This window comes from Siniperca chuatsi, linkage group LG5 (assembly GCF_020085105.1).
Source record: "Siniperca chuatsi isolate FFG_IHB_CAS linkage group LG5, ASM2008510v1, whole genome shotgun sequence".
Classification (NCBI taxonomy): domain Eukaryota; kingdom Metazoa; phylum Chordata; class Actinopteri; order Centrarchiformes; family Sinipercidae; genus Siniperca; species Siniperca chuatsi.
The window spans coordinates 4696090-4714769 of record NC_058046.1 but is presented as its reverse complement, the minus strand read 5'-3'; the positions used below and the strand labels follow the sequence as shown (position 1 = coordinate 4714769).

The 18680-nt window shown below is 38.5% G+C and overlaps 1 protein-coding gene across 5 annotated transcripts in view; it reads left to right on the top strand.

Annotated features, from left to right (window-relative positions):
• The window catches only part of slc39a14 (solute carrier family 39 member 14), a 29824-nt gene that overhangs the window by 5776 nt on the left and 5368 nt on the right, over positions 1–18680 (top strand). For 2 of the 5 annotated variants that reach the window (XM_044196255.1, XM_044196260.1), the window contains exons 2-6: positions 3046–3392; positions 6749–6926; positions 12562–12731; positions 14283–14405; positions 18161–18340. In XM_044196255.1, the coding sequence (XP_044052190.1) occupies positions 3075–3392; positions 6749–6926; positions 12562–12731; positions 14283–14405; positions 18161–18340 (969 nt within the window). In that variant the 5' untranslated portion in view covers positions 3046–3074. Of the gene's footprint in view, positions 1–775; positions 960–3045; positions 3393–6748; positions 6927–10627; positions 10798–12561; positions 12732–14282; positions 14406–18160; positions 18341–18680 lie in introns of all 5 variants that reach the window. The other 3 variants (XM_044196257.1, XM_044196259.1, XM_044196256.1) reach the window with 3 other exon arrangements.

Sequence of the window (18680 nt, the reverse complement as noted above, 5' to 3'; positions counted from 1 at the left end):
GAGTCTTCTCTTTGCCTCCCCAGCTCAGAGACCTAGGGAGAGGGAAATGAAGGGAAAAAATTGGCGACCGAACTCAAATTAGAAGTAAGAGAGCAGACAGACTGACCTTTTGAAAGTTGTATTTTATCTGGGGAAAGTCGACTGAGCATGGTTGCACTTTTTGACAAATGTTCTGCTTTACATTCATATCGTCTCACATTTCCACACAGCTGCCCAGCACAGACCAAAGATTTATATTGTTGGCCACTGAGCAGTTGGGGTGTAGTTAGTGCCTTGCTCAAGGGCAGTATATATAAAGAGAGGAGAGGCTGTGTCTCATTTATTGTGACTCTCCTGGCCTGTGGCGTTTTTAAGCAATACGTTTTGTGGTCACAAGGCTGAGTTTCTAAGCTCTCAGTGACAGAAACCTGATCATATTGGCTGGCAGTGTTCCTCTACGGCAGCTGAATTGGACATTTGCAGCTGCAGTATTCCATAGTCAGATCCCACTACCGGCTAACTAAATGGCCTTTTCTTTATGTAGCCGAATAGGAAACAACAAGGAATGATGTGGGTTTGGCTCAGTGCTCGACTTGTTGGTGTTGGATTGGACTTTGGAGAAGGCAAGTCGATGGCTACAGCGAATACAGAACATTTAAGCTGCCATTTCAGGTTTCTTTTCTTCTTCACTGCCTCGTTTCTTTTCTTCTGTCTTTTCCTATTTCTTTCTCCCTCACCGGTGAGTTGTAACCTTCGTTTATCTGTCTCTCTCCCTCTCTCTCTCTCCCCTCCACAGTCCACTGCACTCCTGAGGAGCCCGCTGCTCTCTTCAGGCATTTCTTCTTCTTTGCTTGCTATTCCCCCGACTCTGTCTCTGCTCCCGGATAACCTGTGGACATTACTCAGCATGCTCGGAGCCTCAGGGCAGACAGACTGACTCAGGGGCTCACCAGCTTTCATTAGAGGCTCTGTAGGAAAAGGTGAGCATTTCTTTAAAAAAATGAATGGGTTTGTTTATTCAGCCCAACTTTGAATGTGGACCTGCAGGGTTTTCTGAAATGAATCAGTGCTCTGTGTGTTGGAACAGGGGATGGGAACATTATAGTTTGCCCTGGGTGTGGGTGGGAAATTACCTGTTTTTAAAATGTGAACATCTACCAACCACTGACACATAAATGTTCAAATTCACCAGCCATTCAATAGTAAATCATTATTTTGTGTCTGACATCTACCAGCCACTTTCATATTTTACCAGCATTTTCCACCCATGAAAGTTTGTGTCAGGGTTGGAAAAAGTGTTTCACTATCACTATTCCACTTTATTTATGTAGCTGAAATGCTTACTTACTATTTTCCCACCCACATTGGTTTATTAAAATGTGAATTTCTGTAATTCTTATGTGTGTAAAACTGGGTATGTTTTCACTTAATCCCATTTCCACAAGTGGTTGAAAACAGGCAGCATATATTTTTTAAAAGTGATATCTTATAATATAAGATGATATCACTTTAAAAAAAAAGAAAAAAAGAAGCAGTAGCTGTACCGATAATATGATTTAATCGGTGCGTGTCTGGTTTGTGCCAGGTTTGTGCCCTTTGCTGGTTTATTACACTGGTCTCACTGATAGTGGATGTGTGATGAAATTGTTTGTAATTGGCATCTGTGTTTATCTCACTGGTTTCCTGTTTTCTGTGTGCTTTGTGCTAACAGTGGACCTTTGGGTCGACTTTGTGTTGTTGCTTCATTTGCCTTCATGAGGCTTAATAAACATGTTAAATGCATTCATTTCCTCATAAAACATTTGCCTACATTATTTATATCCATGTTTGCTTGCGAGCAGTCATCTTTCTTCCTTTGTTGGTACATTGCGTGGATGCATTCCAGTGGTCAAAAACTCCACAGGCTACCTTGTTTAATGAAAGTTTTTTTGTAGAATATTTTTGTAGAACAAAGAAAACTCTGAGAATATGCCACGCTTACATTTTAATTATCTCGCCTAGAGCTGGGTATCGCCACTGATTTCCCAATTCAATTCCGATTCACAAGGTCCTGATCCAATTTCCGATGCGATTCAATATCGATTTGGTTAGGGACATTTCAGTAACAATACCAATTTTCTGTCTGGATATGAACGTGATTCTCAGACAACTAATGCTGTAAAATGTGCAAGGAACCCTCTAACCTGGTGCATTATTACAAATATTAATGTTTACATTAAGAGTTTACCCTTTAAATCACAGTGACAGCTGATATTTCAGTGTTTCCCCAACCATTATAAGTAAATATATTAACATTAAGACTTTCTTTTTTACATTTAAGGTTAAAAGTGAGATTCTAACTTAAAAGGGAGATTCTAATCCAATACACGTCTTTTTGTCAAATTCAGCGCATATCTCCTCGCGGTCTGCTCCCTCTGGTGTTTGTACACATCCCTGGCTCTGTAAATACTAAATAAACAAACTATTCCAGCCATGATTTGTGTGTCAGTTAACGTTAAATGACTTGCCCACGGGCATTCAGTTTACTTTCTAGTTTGACAAGATATGCTGTTGTGATGTTAGCTATAGCAGCAGGGGAGTTGTGAGCATCGCTGTCTGGAGCTGGTTTGTCGGCTCTGGGAAACCGTCTCGTCCTCTCTGGCTGTTAGCTTTGCAGCAGCAACTGTAGCACAGTTTGCTAACCCACAACCTAGCTAATGTTAGTTTCATTACTTGCTGTGCCGTTGTTCGCTCTATATCATGGTATTTGTCATTGTATTGGATTTCTCCAGAATCGCATACCCCACCTTTTTTAATGTCAATATTAATAATGTTATAACCCTCTGTCTCTGCCTGTGAGATTTTCACTTGTCCTCTCTTTTTGAAGTTAGCTTAAGTTTGTTTATTTAAAACAAAACATTAATTTGCGCTTGATCTTCCATTTCACACATTTTGAGCCAGTTTGTGACAACAATTACATGTATCTGCCATTTGGAGCCAACAGTAAGACATAGTACCAAGTGCATAGTTTAGAGAGCGATGTTTTTTTGTCTGTATTTCTCTTATTCTTCCCCCCTCCCTCCACAGATCGACATCCTCCAGCCAGTGAAGAAGCCATGCTCCTCTGGTTCCCTCATGGCCGTGCCACTATGACCATCACCCTCCTCCAGTACCAGCTGATGTTTGTTCTGGCCCTGGCTGTGCTTCTCTGCTCCTTGGGCCGAGTGACAGGTCAGGGGGAAAGCGAGACACAGTCCCCTGCCAAGGTGCTCCAGGACCTGCTGGCCCGCCATGGAGACAACAGCACCATCACGGTGCCCCAGCTGCGCGCTCTGCTGGCCCTCCTCAGCAAGGGTCAGGGTGAAGGTGACCACGACAGCAGCAATGTCGCTGAGACACCTACAACCACACCTCCCAAATCCAACCACTCCACGGTGAGAACATTATTAGTTATTTTGTGTTAGCACTTTGAGATGATTCATTGTGGTTGGTATAACACATGCAAATTGAATCTATGCACATTCAGCAGCCACATTTTGGTATTACCTTTTTATAATGTTATGTTTTGCCTACAAGTGTTAATTAGGAAACATGATGTAAAAATATAATAACTTACAGTAGACCTCAGAGTTGACATTGATGCACTGCAACTGTTACTTCAAGCATTGCTTTTGGCACCTGCTCCTGTAGTGTGTCAGTTATAAAACATGTTGATAATTTTATGTAAAGAAAGCTAATTGTAACATCTGATGACCACTGAAAGTAAATGTATAAAGGAAGCCTTTTGCAGTCATCACTGTTGTAAATTATGTATTTGGTATATTACTAAGTATTATCTGTAAACTTAAGGATGACCTGGTCACCTGGTTTTTAAGTTTTCGACCATGAATCACAACATCCTTGGTTCAAATCATACCGGGGTCATTCCCCATCTCTCTCTTTCCTGTCATTCCTTTACTGTCGATTTCTGACCGCAGCAGCCCAAACCCAAATATATTTTATATACAATAATATAAAACAGGGAAAAGCACCACATCCACAACCAGCAATTAGTAATGAAAATTGTTGTCATTTTATGTCAGTTGAGTAATCAATTAGTCCACAAATTATTTTAGCACTGCTACATTGTTTTAATATACTGGTATAGTGTACATACTCTTGCTATGGACCTGCTGCTGAATACAAAGAGTACACTGAAACAGCTTCATAAATTAACCCAGAGTTGCAGTTTTAAAATTTAGTTTTTAGGTTCCTTCTATCGCCTTCTTTTAAGATTGCTCCTGTCATTGATCTCCAGCAGGGCCCGAGGTGGTCCCATCATGAGTTAGAGGTCTGCAATACTACTAACTGTCTAATCAGGTCTGGGTAGGACTAGGATCCTGTTCTATTGATCTTGGGTCACGGGTCCATGTGTCGATATGTCTTATACTTGAGTGGATCAAAGTGGACTCATATTCAGTCATAATCATTGCAGGAGTAGAATATGCCATACAGTAACACTCATGTAAAAAAAAAATAGTTTCTTAAGGCTAATTCAAATAATGCAAATTTTGGGTGTGTGTTTGTGTGTTGTCACTGAACTGTTGAGTGTTAGGTAACAGTGGACAAACCAAACCAAAGAAAACAAGCATGAGTGCCAAGTAGCTCTCACCCACCAATCCTGCTCCCCAACAGGTGAGGGCAGTCTCTTAATTAGGAAGGTGTGGCTGAGCAATCCAGCAGGACCTGAAACCTTGAAGCAGAGGGAAACACAAAAAACACCTAAACCACCTTTGCTAGATCACTAAATCGCTTAAGTTTTTGATAACATGGAAAATATTACTGATCCTTTCTTTAGTGTGCTACATGCTGTTTTCACAATCAACAATATCTACCAGAAACAGAATCATGTAGGAGTGAGTGGTCTTGTGGTCTCCATGTGGAAGCTCCTTATTGTGTATTTTTTGAGAAGGTGCACATTGGCTGTGGCGAATGCCTCCAGCGGAGCCTCAGAGCACACACACACTCTGTACTGAAGGGTAAATCCAGCTTTAGTCCTGTCTGGAAGAAGCAGGAGCCACCTGGGCCAGATAGCTGAAATATTTAGCATATTTCCCATGCTTAGTGTCAGGGATGATTGACTCACTTGCTGATTTGCTTTTGATTAGATTTACCCTTAGTAATGGTGACGAAGGTATAAATACTTCTGAGAAATTAAATGGAATAAAAGGTTAAGGTCACATGTAGTTCAGATTTTGCATGTTGCAATGGGTCCGCAGCATTGTGTGTTGCTGTCTTTCCTGTATGAACATGAAAAATAGTGTCTGTCTTTGAATAGGTGTGTGACTCAGGGAACAGAAGTAAAACTGCAACCTTTGGCCAATAATGGTCAGTGCTCTCCCCATTTAGTGAAGTACCGGCAGGCCTCCCTTCAGTAACGTGTTCAGTCACATATCACCCGCATGTTGTTAAACACATTTCAGAGGCAGCTATTCGTCACTGCTTTCCAATATTCTCGGCTGCCACAATGGAAAGAATGATCTGTTGATTATGCTGAGAACAGTTTATATAATCATTGAATCAGATGTTGAATACATTTCTTGCTGTTGTGATGAACTTGAATTTTTGTTAATATTTCGCAAAGTGATTCATGCACTTTAATTATGTAGTGAGTCACTATCAAAAGCCTCACTTGTGTTTGATTCAGCTTCACTTTTTGTTGTCAGGAGATTAAATTCCAACTGGCTTCTGTGTCCCAATATAGAAATGTATGTACCTTGGATACAATTTCTCTTGACTTTTCAATGTGACTTTTGAGGTTTGATACCTCAGATAGGCATCATCTCCATCTGTATTTGTTTTGAGTTGTACATTGTTAGCAAACTTTTTAATGCCCTATGATTTGCAGTTTTGTTTAAATCTCAAGCGATCTTATGACACCCTACAATTAGAAAACAATATGGAAGGAGTAGGTAAAATGAGAAATGTTTGTTAATTAGTTTAATTTGTTAATTTTATTGGAATTTTATTGGATATATATATTTATCTTGTAGTTGGTTTAGGTAGTAACTAATGATTCTTCTCATTATCAAATTATTTTTTCTTTTGATTAATAAAATGAATGAATAAACAGAATTCTTTTTTTTAAATCACAGTTTACTAAAGCCCAAGGTGACGTGTTCACATGTCTTGTTTTGCCCAACCAACAGTTCAAAACCAAAAAATTTTCAACTTACAATAGAGAAAAATAGAGAAAAGCAGCAAATTCTCACATTTGAGAAGCTGGAACCACAGAGTGTTTGTTTTTTTGCTTGAGAATTGACTCAATTCTGAATCAATTCTCTAAATATTTTCGGATTTAATTTTCTATCAACAAATCTCTTAATCAATTAATTGTTTTAATTTCTTCTGAAATTAATAGGTGCGGTTGGTCACTCTGTCACAAATTAAGCAGCTTTTTAATTGATAGTCGTGGATTCAGTGAAGCATTGTGTCCCATAATTTAAATGCTGTTTGACTGACTTGTCCACACAAAGAATACAGTTCACTCTACCAATGGATTTTTACATGAAACTTTACAGAATATTGGTACAAAATCTCCCAAACTCCATTTGTCTGCATCTCTTTGCCTGTATCTACTTTTTTTACATCTAAATTGCACTCAAATTTGAGCCTGCACACCTTGTGTCTGGTTAGAAATGAAATCAACCTGGCCTGTCACTGAATACATCCTGGCTAATTCAATTGTTTAAAAGTAAAATGGTAACTTCTTTTGGCCAACTGACTTGACTGATTATGTTTTTATTTTCAGTGCTTAGCTGCAGACACACTGGCTATTTACAGCATCAGCGAGCAGTCACGGCTGGATGGGCAGGGCTTACAGGAGCTGTGCCCCACCATGCTGCAGCAGTTGGATGCTGGCACCTGTAGGGTGCAAAATAAGGAGGAGCTGAGCAGTGACACCTCTCCCAGGCCCACAGATGCTGAAGGTGAGGGCTGACTTGTTACTGATCATTAATATAAAATGTTAGCTATCTATTTTGTTAACACTGAAGATGTTTTTTTTAATATCCTGTAAAGAACATCAAGTTACATTCTATTGTAAATTTAAAGGATAAGTCTGGAGATATTCAAAATGTTTCTTAACATCAACAAATCCAATGAGAAGATCAAAACCAACAATGAATTGGTCCTACTCACAAGTATTGTTTGTGTAGCCAAAGCCTGATATAGGTTAATCCTCTGTGCCACAGAGCTCCAAAAACTATTAAAAACTCATCATTGAGCCAGACCGTTGCATTGGGTGACATGTTTTGTCATTTTGATGAACTTGGCCACTGTAGTGTATTTTGACTCAATCTCACATACACTGTCCTGCTGTCGTAAACAATCCTAGCGCACCAAATCCACAGCTGAAATCGCCCCCAATTGTGGGATTTTACTTTTTTACTTCTATTTGAGTAACATTTGTTGAAGCTACAATGCCCAGCTATTTTATAAAGTTATTTAGCCATTTTTTAAATGAAAGAATAAATTCGAGACCCATTTTCAAAAGAATTACATCTTCTGTAGGAACCAATGGGCTTGGGACTGAGAGATATAGACAGGGTAACTGTACTTTTTGATATCCTTAAATTTATGATGGCATTTGTGTTGTCTGTCAAACTTTGCTGTTGGCTGTTTCACTTTGTTTTTACAGTTTCTTTATCTGTAAGTATTTTGCTCTTTCATCCTTTCTGTCAATGACTAACTCCATTACAAGTTTTGTGCTCTCATTTTTTACAACCATAAAAAAATGTTAGTATATTAGTAAATATTTCTAATAATAGTTATATTATAATATATTACCAATTATAATAATGTAATGTTATAATGTTACCAATGAAAACCTAATGCAATGAGACCTCGAAAACATATTTAGTCATCAGATCTGAGCTCCAAATCTGTTTTGTTGCCTAGAGATAGTGATATCATGATGTCCCCTAAGGAGATGAAAGTCAAAATAAGCATGCACAGTTAGCCAAGGCTCAGATTGCATTTCTCATTTTGGCTTAAAAACTAACACATCCTTTAGACTCAACATTCCTGCCTCAGTGAGCATATCTGGCATGTAGCAGAGATATCGTCCAGGTAAAGACGGTCAAACAGGAAAGCATCCCAGCTACAAACTGCTCTTCTTTCCTTGACTGCTGACCCAGTGTAACTCCACACACACTGCAGACTGTACAGACCCAGTAGGACGTCCTTGAGAGCCCTGGCAGCTATTTTGGCGTCTGCATCCAATCTGAAGTTCTTGGAAATGTGGAGTGTAGCGTAGGCTGTTGATTAACAAGCCCTTGAGTTCCTGTTGGATCGAAGCCAAATCGACTTTGGAGTATGTGGCTCGTATAAAAAGCTAGCTAATGACAGACTTGGAAAATTTGGTCAACTTGTATGATGTTCTGCCCTTAAGGCTGCAGCAGAACTGATGTCCGCAAGCAGCAAAGCTTCAAGAATGTTCATAGTACTTTATTAGTTCCCACTAAAAGAAAAGAAAAATATCAGCTTTCATTATGAATGTGATGACTGAAGGCATCAATTGCTTCATATTCTTTTTAAACTAATTGTCCTGTCGCCTCGCTAAGCCACCTCACACATTTCAGTTATTACTTTTAACCCAGTTTATCTTATCCTTGGCAGGTAGAGGAGAAATAATTCAGTGGCCCTGAGCGCTGGCTCTATCTCACTCTCTCTCCACTGACAAATTTGTTTTCCCTTATCATCCACTCATACCCTCCGCTTGCCTCATACTTGCCCTTGTAGGCAGCTTATTTTGGCTTGAGAGCTGCTTTTCTTTTCCTAGGCTGTGGAGATCTGCTGGCAGCAGGGAGGATGATGCCATTGAAAATCATCTCTACTGCACATCTCACTGACTTGTATAGTCTGATCTTTTCTTGTGATCTAAATGTGACTCTTTTTCAGGTTTTTTTTTTTTTTTTTCAGAGATCAAATAACTCACATTAGATCAGATCTACTATCAAAACATCACTGGTTATGTTGAAGTCAAACCTATCCCTCCCCTAACCAGCACCTTTTTATCTGTTTTCATGTCGTTGATGCTGATTTAGTGTACTACTTGTGCCCTTGACACCATGCCTAGCAGCTGTCTAAAACTGCTTTGGTTTGACCTCTTTTGAACTCGATGCCAGTAACATGAATAACTTTAGGCTAATTTCCAACTTCGAGACTGTTTTGATTCCCTTGGGGCGTTCGTTGAGAAAAAAATTTTTTCGTGTGGTGTGCCTCAAGGTTCAGTCCTGGGCCCCATTCGTTTCTGCCTTTACATGCTGCCATGATGTTCTTTCATTCGCAAACATGGAATCTGTTTTCACTGCTATGCAGATGACACACAGCTCTTTGTCTCTACTTTACCTAATGATCTAAGCCCAGTCAACAATCTTGTAAATTGAATTTAAGAAATTAGGGATTTTAATCAATCAAAATTTTCCTCTGTTGAATATGGACAAACCATAGATTTTGATTATCGGGGCTCTTGGCATTTTTTTTAATTTTGAAGCAAACATTTAATTTGTCTAAATATATATTTTATAATCCTATTTGCCAAATTATGTTTACATCTTAATTTGATCACAATCTATAGCATGTTATTTGTTCACTTTTTTTGTGCCTTTTTTACATTATTAAATGCTTGTTTTCCTAGAGACTTGAGTTGTACCTACATCTCATGGAGAAGTCTGCCACTGACTTCACCACCAGCCCTCATCATCTGGTTTTTGTTTCCTTTCTCAGCATGGAGAAGTTATCTGACACCACAGAATAGACCATAAATCTCTCTGCATTTAACCTTCTTTTCCATAGACTTCACAGGTGCTACAGCATCAAACAAAAATGGCACAAAAACTTCTAACTAATGTACACTAACCTTATTTATTTTCAACAGGTGTCAGTTAAGGCAGTGGTTCCAAACCTTTTTGGCTTTTGACCCTTAAAAGCAAAGCAATGTCTTCATGCAAACCCTTGTCACAAGTTGCATATTCAACTAAAAAGTGATGTTCCCTTTTTAAATATTTTCATTTGAATTGTAGTTAGAGACCGGAAGAGGTAAAACTATCCAGTATTTCACAATAGAAAAGTGGAAATCAGAGAAAAGTCAGAAATGTATACAGAATTTATGTATATTTTTCTTATTTCCTATCTAGTTAATCATCTTTCAACCACTTGGCAGGGTCCTAAACCCTCGGTTGAGAACCACTGAATTAAGGTACTTCTCTACTACCTCAGAGTATCTTCACCACTTTTGCATAAAAATATGTTTTTATTTTTTAAACAACAGAGCTGAGTTATATAAATTAAATTGTTTTCTAATGTCAACTGCTAACATCCAAAATCACGTCTAGATTTGTTGCATTGAAATGTATGTGGATGTTATTTTATTTGCTTGCATTTCAATACAGCTGGTACAGATGCAGCGTTGTGAGATCAGTATTTTATTTCTAACATGATTTTAGGTAAAAGCATTTAGCATTGCATTTATTTGATAACATGATTGTATTGAAAGAATACACATTGTTTGATGATTCAGTGTGCAAGCTGCATTTACAGCTGCATTACTTCTCCATTATGCATAGCAGTTTGTTTTAATGTTAAACCTTCCTCTTCCATCCAACCTTTCCGTCACTCAAACCACCAGTGTGGGGATTTTCTATCCTGAGTGTGACAGTGATCAATGCCTTCTCCCTCCTTGGAGTCGTCATCGTGCCTCTCATGAAGACACGCTACATGAAGTACGCGCTCACCTTTTTCATCGCTCTTGCTATTGGCACGCTTTACTCCACTGCGATCCTGCAGCTCCTGCCAGAGGTTTGCCATCCATCCATACTTCTTTCCGTCTACACTTTTTATCTATACATCTTTTCTCATTGTATAAATCTTTTTTTGCTTTTCAAAAACACAAACACCAAAGTTGAAATAGAGAAGGGTATCGCCACTGATTTCCCGATTCGATTCCGATTCAAAAGGTCCCTATTAAATTCGATTTCCGATTCAATATCGATTCGGTTAGGGACATTTCAGTAACAATACCAGTTTTACCTGGATATAAAAGAGATTTTCAGACAACTAATGCTGTAAATTGTACAAGGACCCCTCTAACCTGGTGCATTATTAAAAATATTAATGTTTACAGACTGATTGTTTTTTAACAGAGCTGATATTTCCACTCAGACGCCCCAGTGTTTCCCCAACCATTATATTATAAATAAATATATAGATATATATAACAGGCTATAGCCTTGCCACAAACATCGAAAAAATACGGGTAAACACCACTTTCTGACCAGGGTGTTTTTTGTTTTGTTTTTTCTTTTTTTAGCTACCTAGCTAATGTCAATCTGTGTCATAGAAACAAAACCCACGCGCAGCGTTTTTCTCTCTCACCGCACAAGCACTTCTCTGCCAGAAGAAAAACCCCCCCGCTATAGCCTATGGACACAAAAATCATTCTCTGATTTTATGAATCGATATCGGATAATTCAAATGAAGATTAATTTAAATCGGTAAATCTATTTTTTAAACCCAGCCCTAAGTTGAAAGCCTCTTTAGTTCACTGTGGTGTCACATGGCTGTTTACAAAACTAGTGAACTTTTGGCCACACGCTCCTTTGTCTTTCCTGTTTCCTCTTCTTCCTGCCTTTGTTTTCTCTCTGTGGTTTTCTCGGGCTCTAATAAGCACTGTGGAAGGCTGTGGTTTTGCTCTACCCTCACTGCATCACTGATCATCTGGGGGTGTGTTTATATTTGTGTGCACTGTATGTTTGTGTCTGTGTCTGCATTTCAATGTGTTTCATTGAGATCTAGGCCAGCCAGGTATGGGGTTTTTCTTGGTGGAGGTTTTTCACTCTTCTGTCACTGCAGCATGTTGAACAGCAAAACAGACTCGATAACAGTGTCTGTTTTTTTGGCTTTGGGATTCATAAATTTGAGTTTGTGTAAGACAATCCTGGAAAAATGGAGCACAGCACCCTTACAGCGTCCTTCAAATTGAAATGTGACTCCTTGTTAGCAGTGCTTCTTCTGCTACTGTTGGGCTATTTAAAGTTAATTTGCCCCCTTTTGTGTCTGTAGTGATAGCTCGAGTGTACCCTGAGGGCTAGGACAGTGGTACAGATGCACCTGAGTGGACTAGGACAAAGTGTGTGTGTGTGTGTGTGTGTGTGTGCGCACAAGGTTTCAGTAAACTGTAATTTTACCTGAATCACCTCCCCTCTCTATCAAAAGAAATGCATGGGGTTCAAGGACTGTTTCAAAGGACAACACATTATTATCTTCAAATGCAAATGAAAAGTGGTGTCTCTTCTGTTGATCTGTTTTCAATGGACAAATGAACCTCCTGTCTCTGGAACGACTTGCAGGTATCTTTTGAAATCTTTTTTTTTTTTTCCCCTCAGGTTCATTTCATTCAATTCTTTCTTTCTTTTCAGGGACTTAACTGGTTGGTGTTCTCTAATTTTTTGTTCCTTACCCTGGTGATTAATCTGATAAAATCGGTTCTAAACTAACTACCTCTCTTTTTTTTTTTTTTCTCACCTTCCCCCTTCTTTCCTCTGCCCCCTCTCTGTTGATCAGTGTGGGGTTATGGGATCCTGTGTGTGACACTGATCTCTCTGTGTTCACTGGTCGGGGCAAGCGTGGTGCCCTTCATGAAGAAAACCTTTTACAAGCGACTGCTGCTCTACTTCATAGCTCTGGCCATTGGCACCCTCTACTCCAACGCCCTGTTTCAGCTCATCCCAGAGGTAGCGTTGATGCTGCTGTGACTTACTTAGCTGCAGCTCCTTCACATTGCCTCAGTGCAGGGTTGCTATGCAGTTTCAGGAAAGAACATTGAATATTGATTTTACATGGAATATCCCATAGAATATTTGATTATCGTGTCTTTCTTGATTGCTATATCACGGTCTACTTTTTGTTTTGTATACCTCACTGATATAAATAGGGGGGATAAAATAATAGAAACACCTGTCAGTATAATGCAATCCAATTCAACAGCAGCACAAACTGCAGTTTCCAAAATTACCATACAGTTGAATCAACACCTCTAAAACAAATTTCAACTGTAATATCTAATACAGCCAGATGTGTTAAAGGGATAGTTGCCTTTTTTAGAAATAGCAACATCTCAGTCAGTAGACAAATCAATATCGTCATGTCATCATCATATGACCCAATCCTACCACTGAATTTCTTTAACTAAACAATTGGTTGATTGAATTCCTGTTGTTGATGAATGCTGTAATGCAAAAGGATGTCTTAAATCTAGTGCTTATAAAAGAGTGAATCATATTTCTGGAAAAACTATCAATTTCCAGCAATAGCTAAAACGGAAATGTTTTGTTCATCAGCCGAAATGAATACTTAGAATACTTTTCCGAATCGATCATCATTTTCGATACACTTCTAAACATCGTGAAGCTGTAGGTGTGTTTTTCACTGAAACCCAGTTAGAAAAAAACACTTACATGCACATAAGAAACCAGGTTATTGTAAGAAATCATGTTAAGGCAGTAATCTGGTTACTGTAAAACCTGCGTTTACATGCAGCTGATCAGTAATCAGCTTTACAACAAAGCTGGCATATTTTATGTGTAATATATGATCATGCAGACTACTACCACTTTGTGTTTCTGAAGTCTTGCATATCCTTAACCGTTAAAAACCGGATTAAAAGTAAATATGGCTATAGTCTAATTTCTACAGAAGAAATTTTGCTGTGAAATGTACTATAATCTTGTAATACGTTACTCTCATTAATCAATTCCGGTTTCTCATTTACATGCTGTTTAATAAGTCAGGTTACTGAAGGAAGCTAAGGTGCATGTCAACACACTGACTGAAGTTCAACCCACAAATTAGAGCAATTGTCTATTACATTTTTATTGTTGTCTAGATGGTATGCACACCTATCATGGCCAAATTTACAGCTGTTGCACCAAGATGTTGTGTAATTCATTGCATCAATTCACCTGGGATTATTAATTTAATGATGGACAAAAGTAAAACCATCCAAAGTCATTCAGCAGAGTGAAGGTTTCCATAGATATATAATTGCTTTTGGTCAGCAGCTACTCTTCTGGTTGGACTTCACTCTTGTTTTCACACAGCTGACTGCACAGCCGAGACCCACTTAGAGTTCAAAACAAGCAATTCACCAACTAATTGTTAAAAAACCTGCTAAATCATGATTGTTACGTTTGACAGTTTATTTTAAAAATATGCACATTTAGTGATGTCATGCAGTAATGATGTAATAACTAGCTACTATATCCATCTTCTTTCCTGCATGGTAGGCCTTTGGGTTTGACCCCATGGTAGATTTCTACGTGTCCAAGTCTGCTGTGGTGTTTGGAGGATTTTACCTCTTCTTCTTCACTGAAAAGGTCCTCAGAGTGCTTCTCAAACAGAAAAACGGGGTGAGTACATAGCAAGAAAGATGATATATTGTTTTTGTTGTTATATATATATATATATATATATATATATATATATATATATATATATATATATATATATATATATATATATATATATATATATATATATATATATAATAGGTGGTGGAAATTGGCAAATTACAATGGCAGCAATGAGCACGCCCATAAGGTAAATATGTAGCAACAATATGTGTCAACTTTATAAGCATTCCACAACTTACTTACTTTTATATGGAAGTTGTTAAAGCAGGTGGCAGCTAAAGACAAAAGAAGCATAATAGTTGGTGCTCAAACCCAAACTGAATGTGTGTAAGTCACAAAAACAGAGGCTATTTAATATGGAAAGGGCAACAGTCTTGAAAATTATGACAAGACATGACAGCTCTCCAAAGTGAAGCCAAAACATCTCGATAGCTCTCTGATGGCTGGCTGCAGTACAGGTCATAAACCCCGGCCCCTCCATGTTGGCGTTCATTTCAGGTGGTTCTTATCACGCTGATGTACGTTCAAGTGTTCATTTTTCTGATAAGTTTGGTTTTAATTAGTTATTTGACGCTATAAAAGGGGGTTTCATGACATGATCGACAGCTGAGTTCTGCTCGCAATTGAGTCTGAATATGGCAAATGTACACAAGAATCACATGTAAAATAAATAAATTGGTGTTATTGCAATGAAAATCTTCACTCTTTTGCATTACATCAGACAAAACTCAGAACAGATGTAAAATAAAATCTTACAGTTTGCTTGGAAACACATTTTGGACAACAGTTTTGTAAAACAATTTAATTTTTTAAACAGATCGTGTCATCACAATATGATTCTGCTCAGAATCGCTAAATGATAATACTAAATTCTCACCCAGCCCTTATGATGTTTCCATATTCAAGTATGATAATGATATATCCTGTAGTCATTTATCCTATATCCTATATTTCTTCAGGCTAACACACCAAGCCATGTTGTTACATAGTTATCAGGCAACTAAATGTTTGCACATATAATCTTTTTCCCTGAGCTCCATCTTGATGTACAATTAATTTGTTCCCACTTGTATTATCTGTACATCAGTGGCAGGTTTAACCAGTCGGATGGGATGTTCAGGCAGTGGTGATTCAAGTTCACAGTACTGCCATCTGATGTTTATATACACCCTCTGGTAGAAAACTAGTTTCCTACTGTACATACTGTAATAGACTAAAAAATGTGACACATATCCTTATGTGTCCTTCAGAGTGGAATCCACCTTTTCCTTTGATTAGCTGTTTACGTCGAAAAAGCCACACTGGAGACATTTGGCTTTGAAGAATCATTTATCAGTTGGGTTTTGTACACAAGTTTTACTCTGCTCCTGGGCACCGGGCAAGGATGCCCTCTTTCACTTTGGCTGTTTATATTTCACAAAGAAGCTAGCATTAAACACACATTCATGCTCAAACAATCGAGTAATCAATTACTGTGACAACTGGTGGTTGGACAAATAAAGCAATTTTAAGACTTGTCCATGTAGGCATTTTTCACTTTTTTTTTTTTTTTTTTTTTTTACATTTTACACAATTAATTTATCAAAAATGTGAGATTTATGAACAATCAATCAATCGAACTTTATTTGTATAGCAATTTTCACACAGGTTAGTGCGGTTCAAAGTGCTTCACAGATGACTGACAAGATGATAATAAGACAGTAATAGAGTGAAATAAAAGTTAAGAGTTAGATAAAAGCTAGACTGAAAACTAGATACAATATTTAACATAAATACAATAAAAGAAAAAGAGAAAAGAGAATAAAGTAAATAATCTACACACCAGTCTTAATGAAGAAGTAGGTTTTAAGTTTTTGTTTAAAAATTTCAACACTTCCAGCTGCTCTCAGATCCTCTGGCAGTCTGTTCCAGCGGCTCGGGGCATAAAAGCTAAAAGCTGCCTCATCGTTTTAGTTCTGCACTTTGGAACAACTAACAGATTGGTGCCAGAGAACCTGAGGGGCCGTACCGGTTCGTATGCTGTAAGCATGTGAGACATATATGCCGGTGCCAGACCATGAAGTGCTTTTAAAAACAAGCAAAATAATTTCAAAATCAATATGGAAACTAATGGGCAACCAATGTAAGGACTTCAAAACAGGTGTAATGTGTTCTCTCCTTCTGGTCTCGGTCAGCACTCGGGACATTCTGAATCAGCTGTAGCTGAAGTTTTTTGGGTGGACCAGATGTGAGAGCATTACAGTAGTCCAGCCTGCTCGATATAAAAGCGTGCATTAGTCTCTCTGTGTCACTCAGAGAGACAAATGGTCGCACTTTTGTAATAATTTTAAGGTGATTTTAAAAAAGCAGATTTGGAAACCCCACGTGAGCTTTGAGGTTCGGGTCTGAGTCAAAGACCACACCAAGATCTTTTGCTTGTTGGTTTGGGGTAAGTTTCTCTCTCTGAGCTTTAGAACCTACAGCTAAAGTTTCGGTTTTGTCCTGGTTGATCTGTAAAAGGTTTTGTGACATCCAAACATTAATATCTAAAATACATATAAAAAGGGAATAGATTGGTCCTGTGTATGGAAATAATCATTACCTGCAAACGTAACTGTAATCCATCTAATCATTTAACATTTGTAGGCCACAGCCAAGGTTTACTGGCTGCATCAATTGTTTCTGTGTTTGTTTTCTTTTTAATTTTTAATATCTAGCCCATCTTGTCCACAAATTGGTGACATGCTACATATTTGCATGTACCGAGGATGAGTCCTTACTGCAGCAGCCCGAGCCCATTACTGCATGTCATCCCCTCTCGCTCCCCTTACCAGTCTCTCTCCAGCTGTCTCTATCTAATTAAGGCAAAAAGCCCAAAAAATAAACAATCTTAAGGAATCTAGTTGGGGGGAGGTTGATTGTGGGACAGCTGGGACTGTTGCTCCACCTTGTGGTTACTGTGCTTTGAGCCATATGGTCCAGCCAACCCTATTAATAACTAACAAGTTGACCTGCTGATCCAATTACAGACGCTCTTTGACCCAAATTGGCACTTGCAATGGCACTGTCATCTTTTTACTTGACACTGAATTGTTTCTGATTCCTGGAGTGTTGTACTTCAGCTGATCCTTACCTGTGACTAGACAGTAACTATAGAGTCACCGTCCTTGCGAACTTTGATAATATGTCACACAGAATCTCCTGGGTTTTTGTGTTTGTTTGAAGAGGTCAGCCTTGGAGTAAATGCTGCCTGAGAGGCTCTGTACAGGGCAATATAATCCCTGAGGAAAGAAATTCTGACCAAACATGTCATTTCACCTGGGCTCTGTGGTTCTGATTGAATCATTTCATTAGAGAGTGCTGTGATTGTTTAAATTTGCACACATTCTTCAACTTTGACAGTGTTAATGCAGAAGTATTGTGGGGTTTAATCAAAATCGCAAGCCTTCATGAATAATATGGGGATTGGTTGCATTTGCATTAGCTTTTTAAGCTGTTGTGTAGTCCTATGGAGGCAACATTTAATGGCACATTCACAAGAGGAAACACTGGCACAGGATGCTCAAGTGGGACATCTTGAGGAACGTTCAAGCAAACGCTGTGTTTAGATTAATTTTAAGTAAACTTGATTGTAACTGCCTCTCTGTTCTTCTCTTATTAATTTACCAAAGTTCAAAGTTATTTGATTTGTCAGGAAGAAAATATCCACCAGCAATGGATCTGTCAAAACCTGTTATTTATTGATCATGATATCTGTTTTCTCTGTCTCTCAGAGTCACGGTCACGGTCACAGTCATTACCCCGGTGCAGATCGTTACTCGACACACGACGGGGATCTAGAGGAGGGGGAGAAGGAGAAGCTGCAGCAAAACGGAGAAGCCAGCAGTCTGGCTCTGGGCAAGGTGGACGCAGGGGAGGGTGAGCTCATGCTCAGTCCTGCACAGATACCACAGGTGAGGGTGGGGGCAGAGGATGGAGGAGAATAAGGGGACTGGATTCTCTGCATTTTTATTTTTATTAGACTTTCATCTCTGACAATGAGTTCATACAAGCAGTATCATAAAGGGACACAAGAGGGGACATTACATATCCATCTTTAAAAAATGACTGAACTCTTTCACTTTAATAAATAATACTGTAGAATATTACGTTAAAATGTGGTGGTATCCATAGCACTTAAAAAGTGTAACTGTATGTTGGTGCATGGTTATTTAAGAAAAAATAAACCTATTATAAACCTAAATTTAGATTTTTAAATTCTTAAATACTTCATGGTTTTACCGCTTCAGGCCT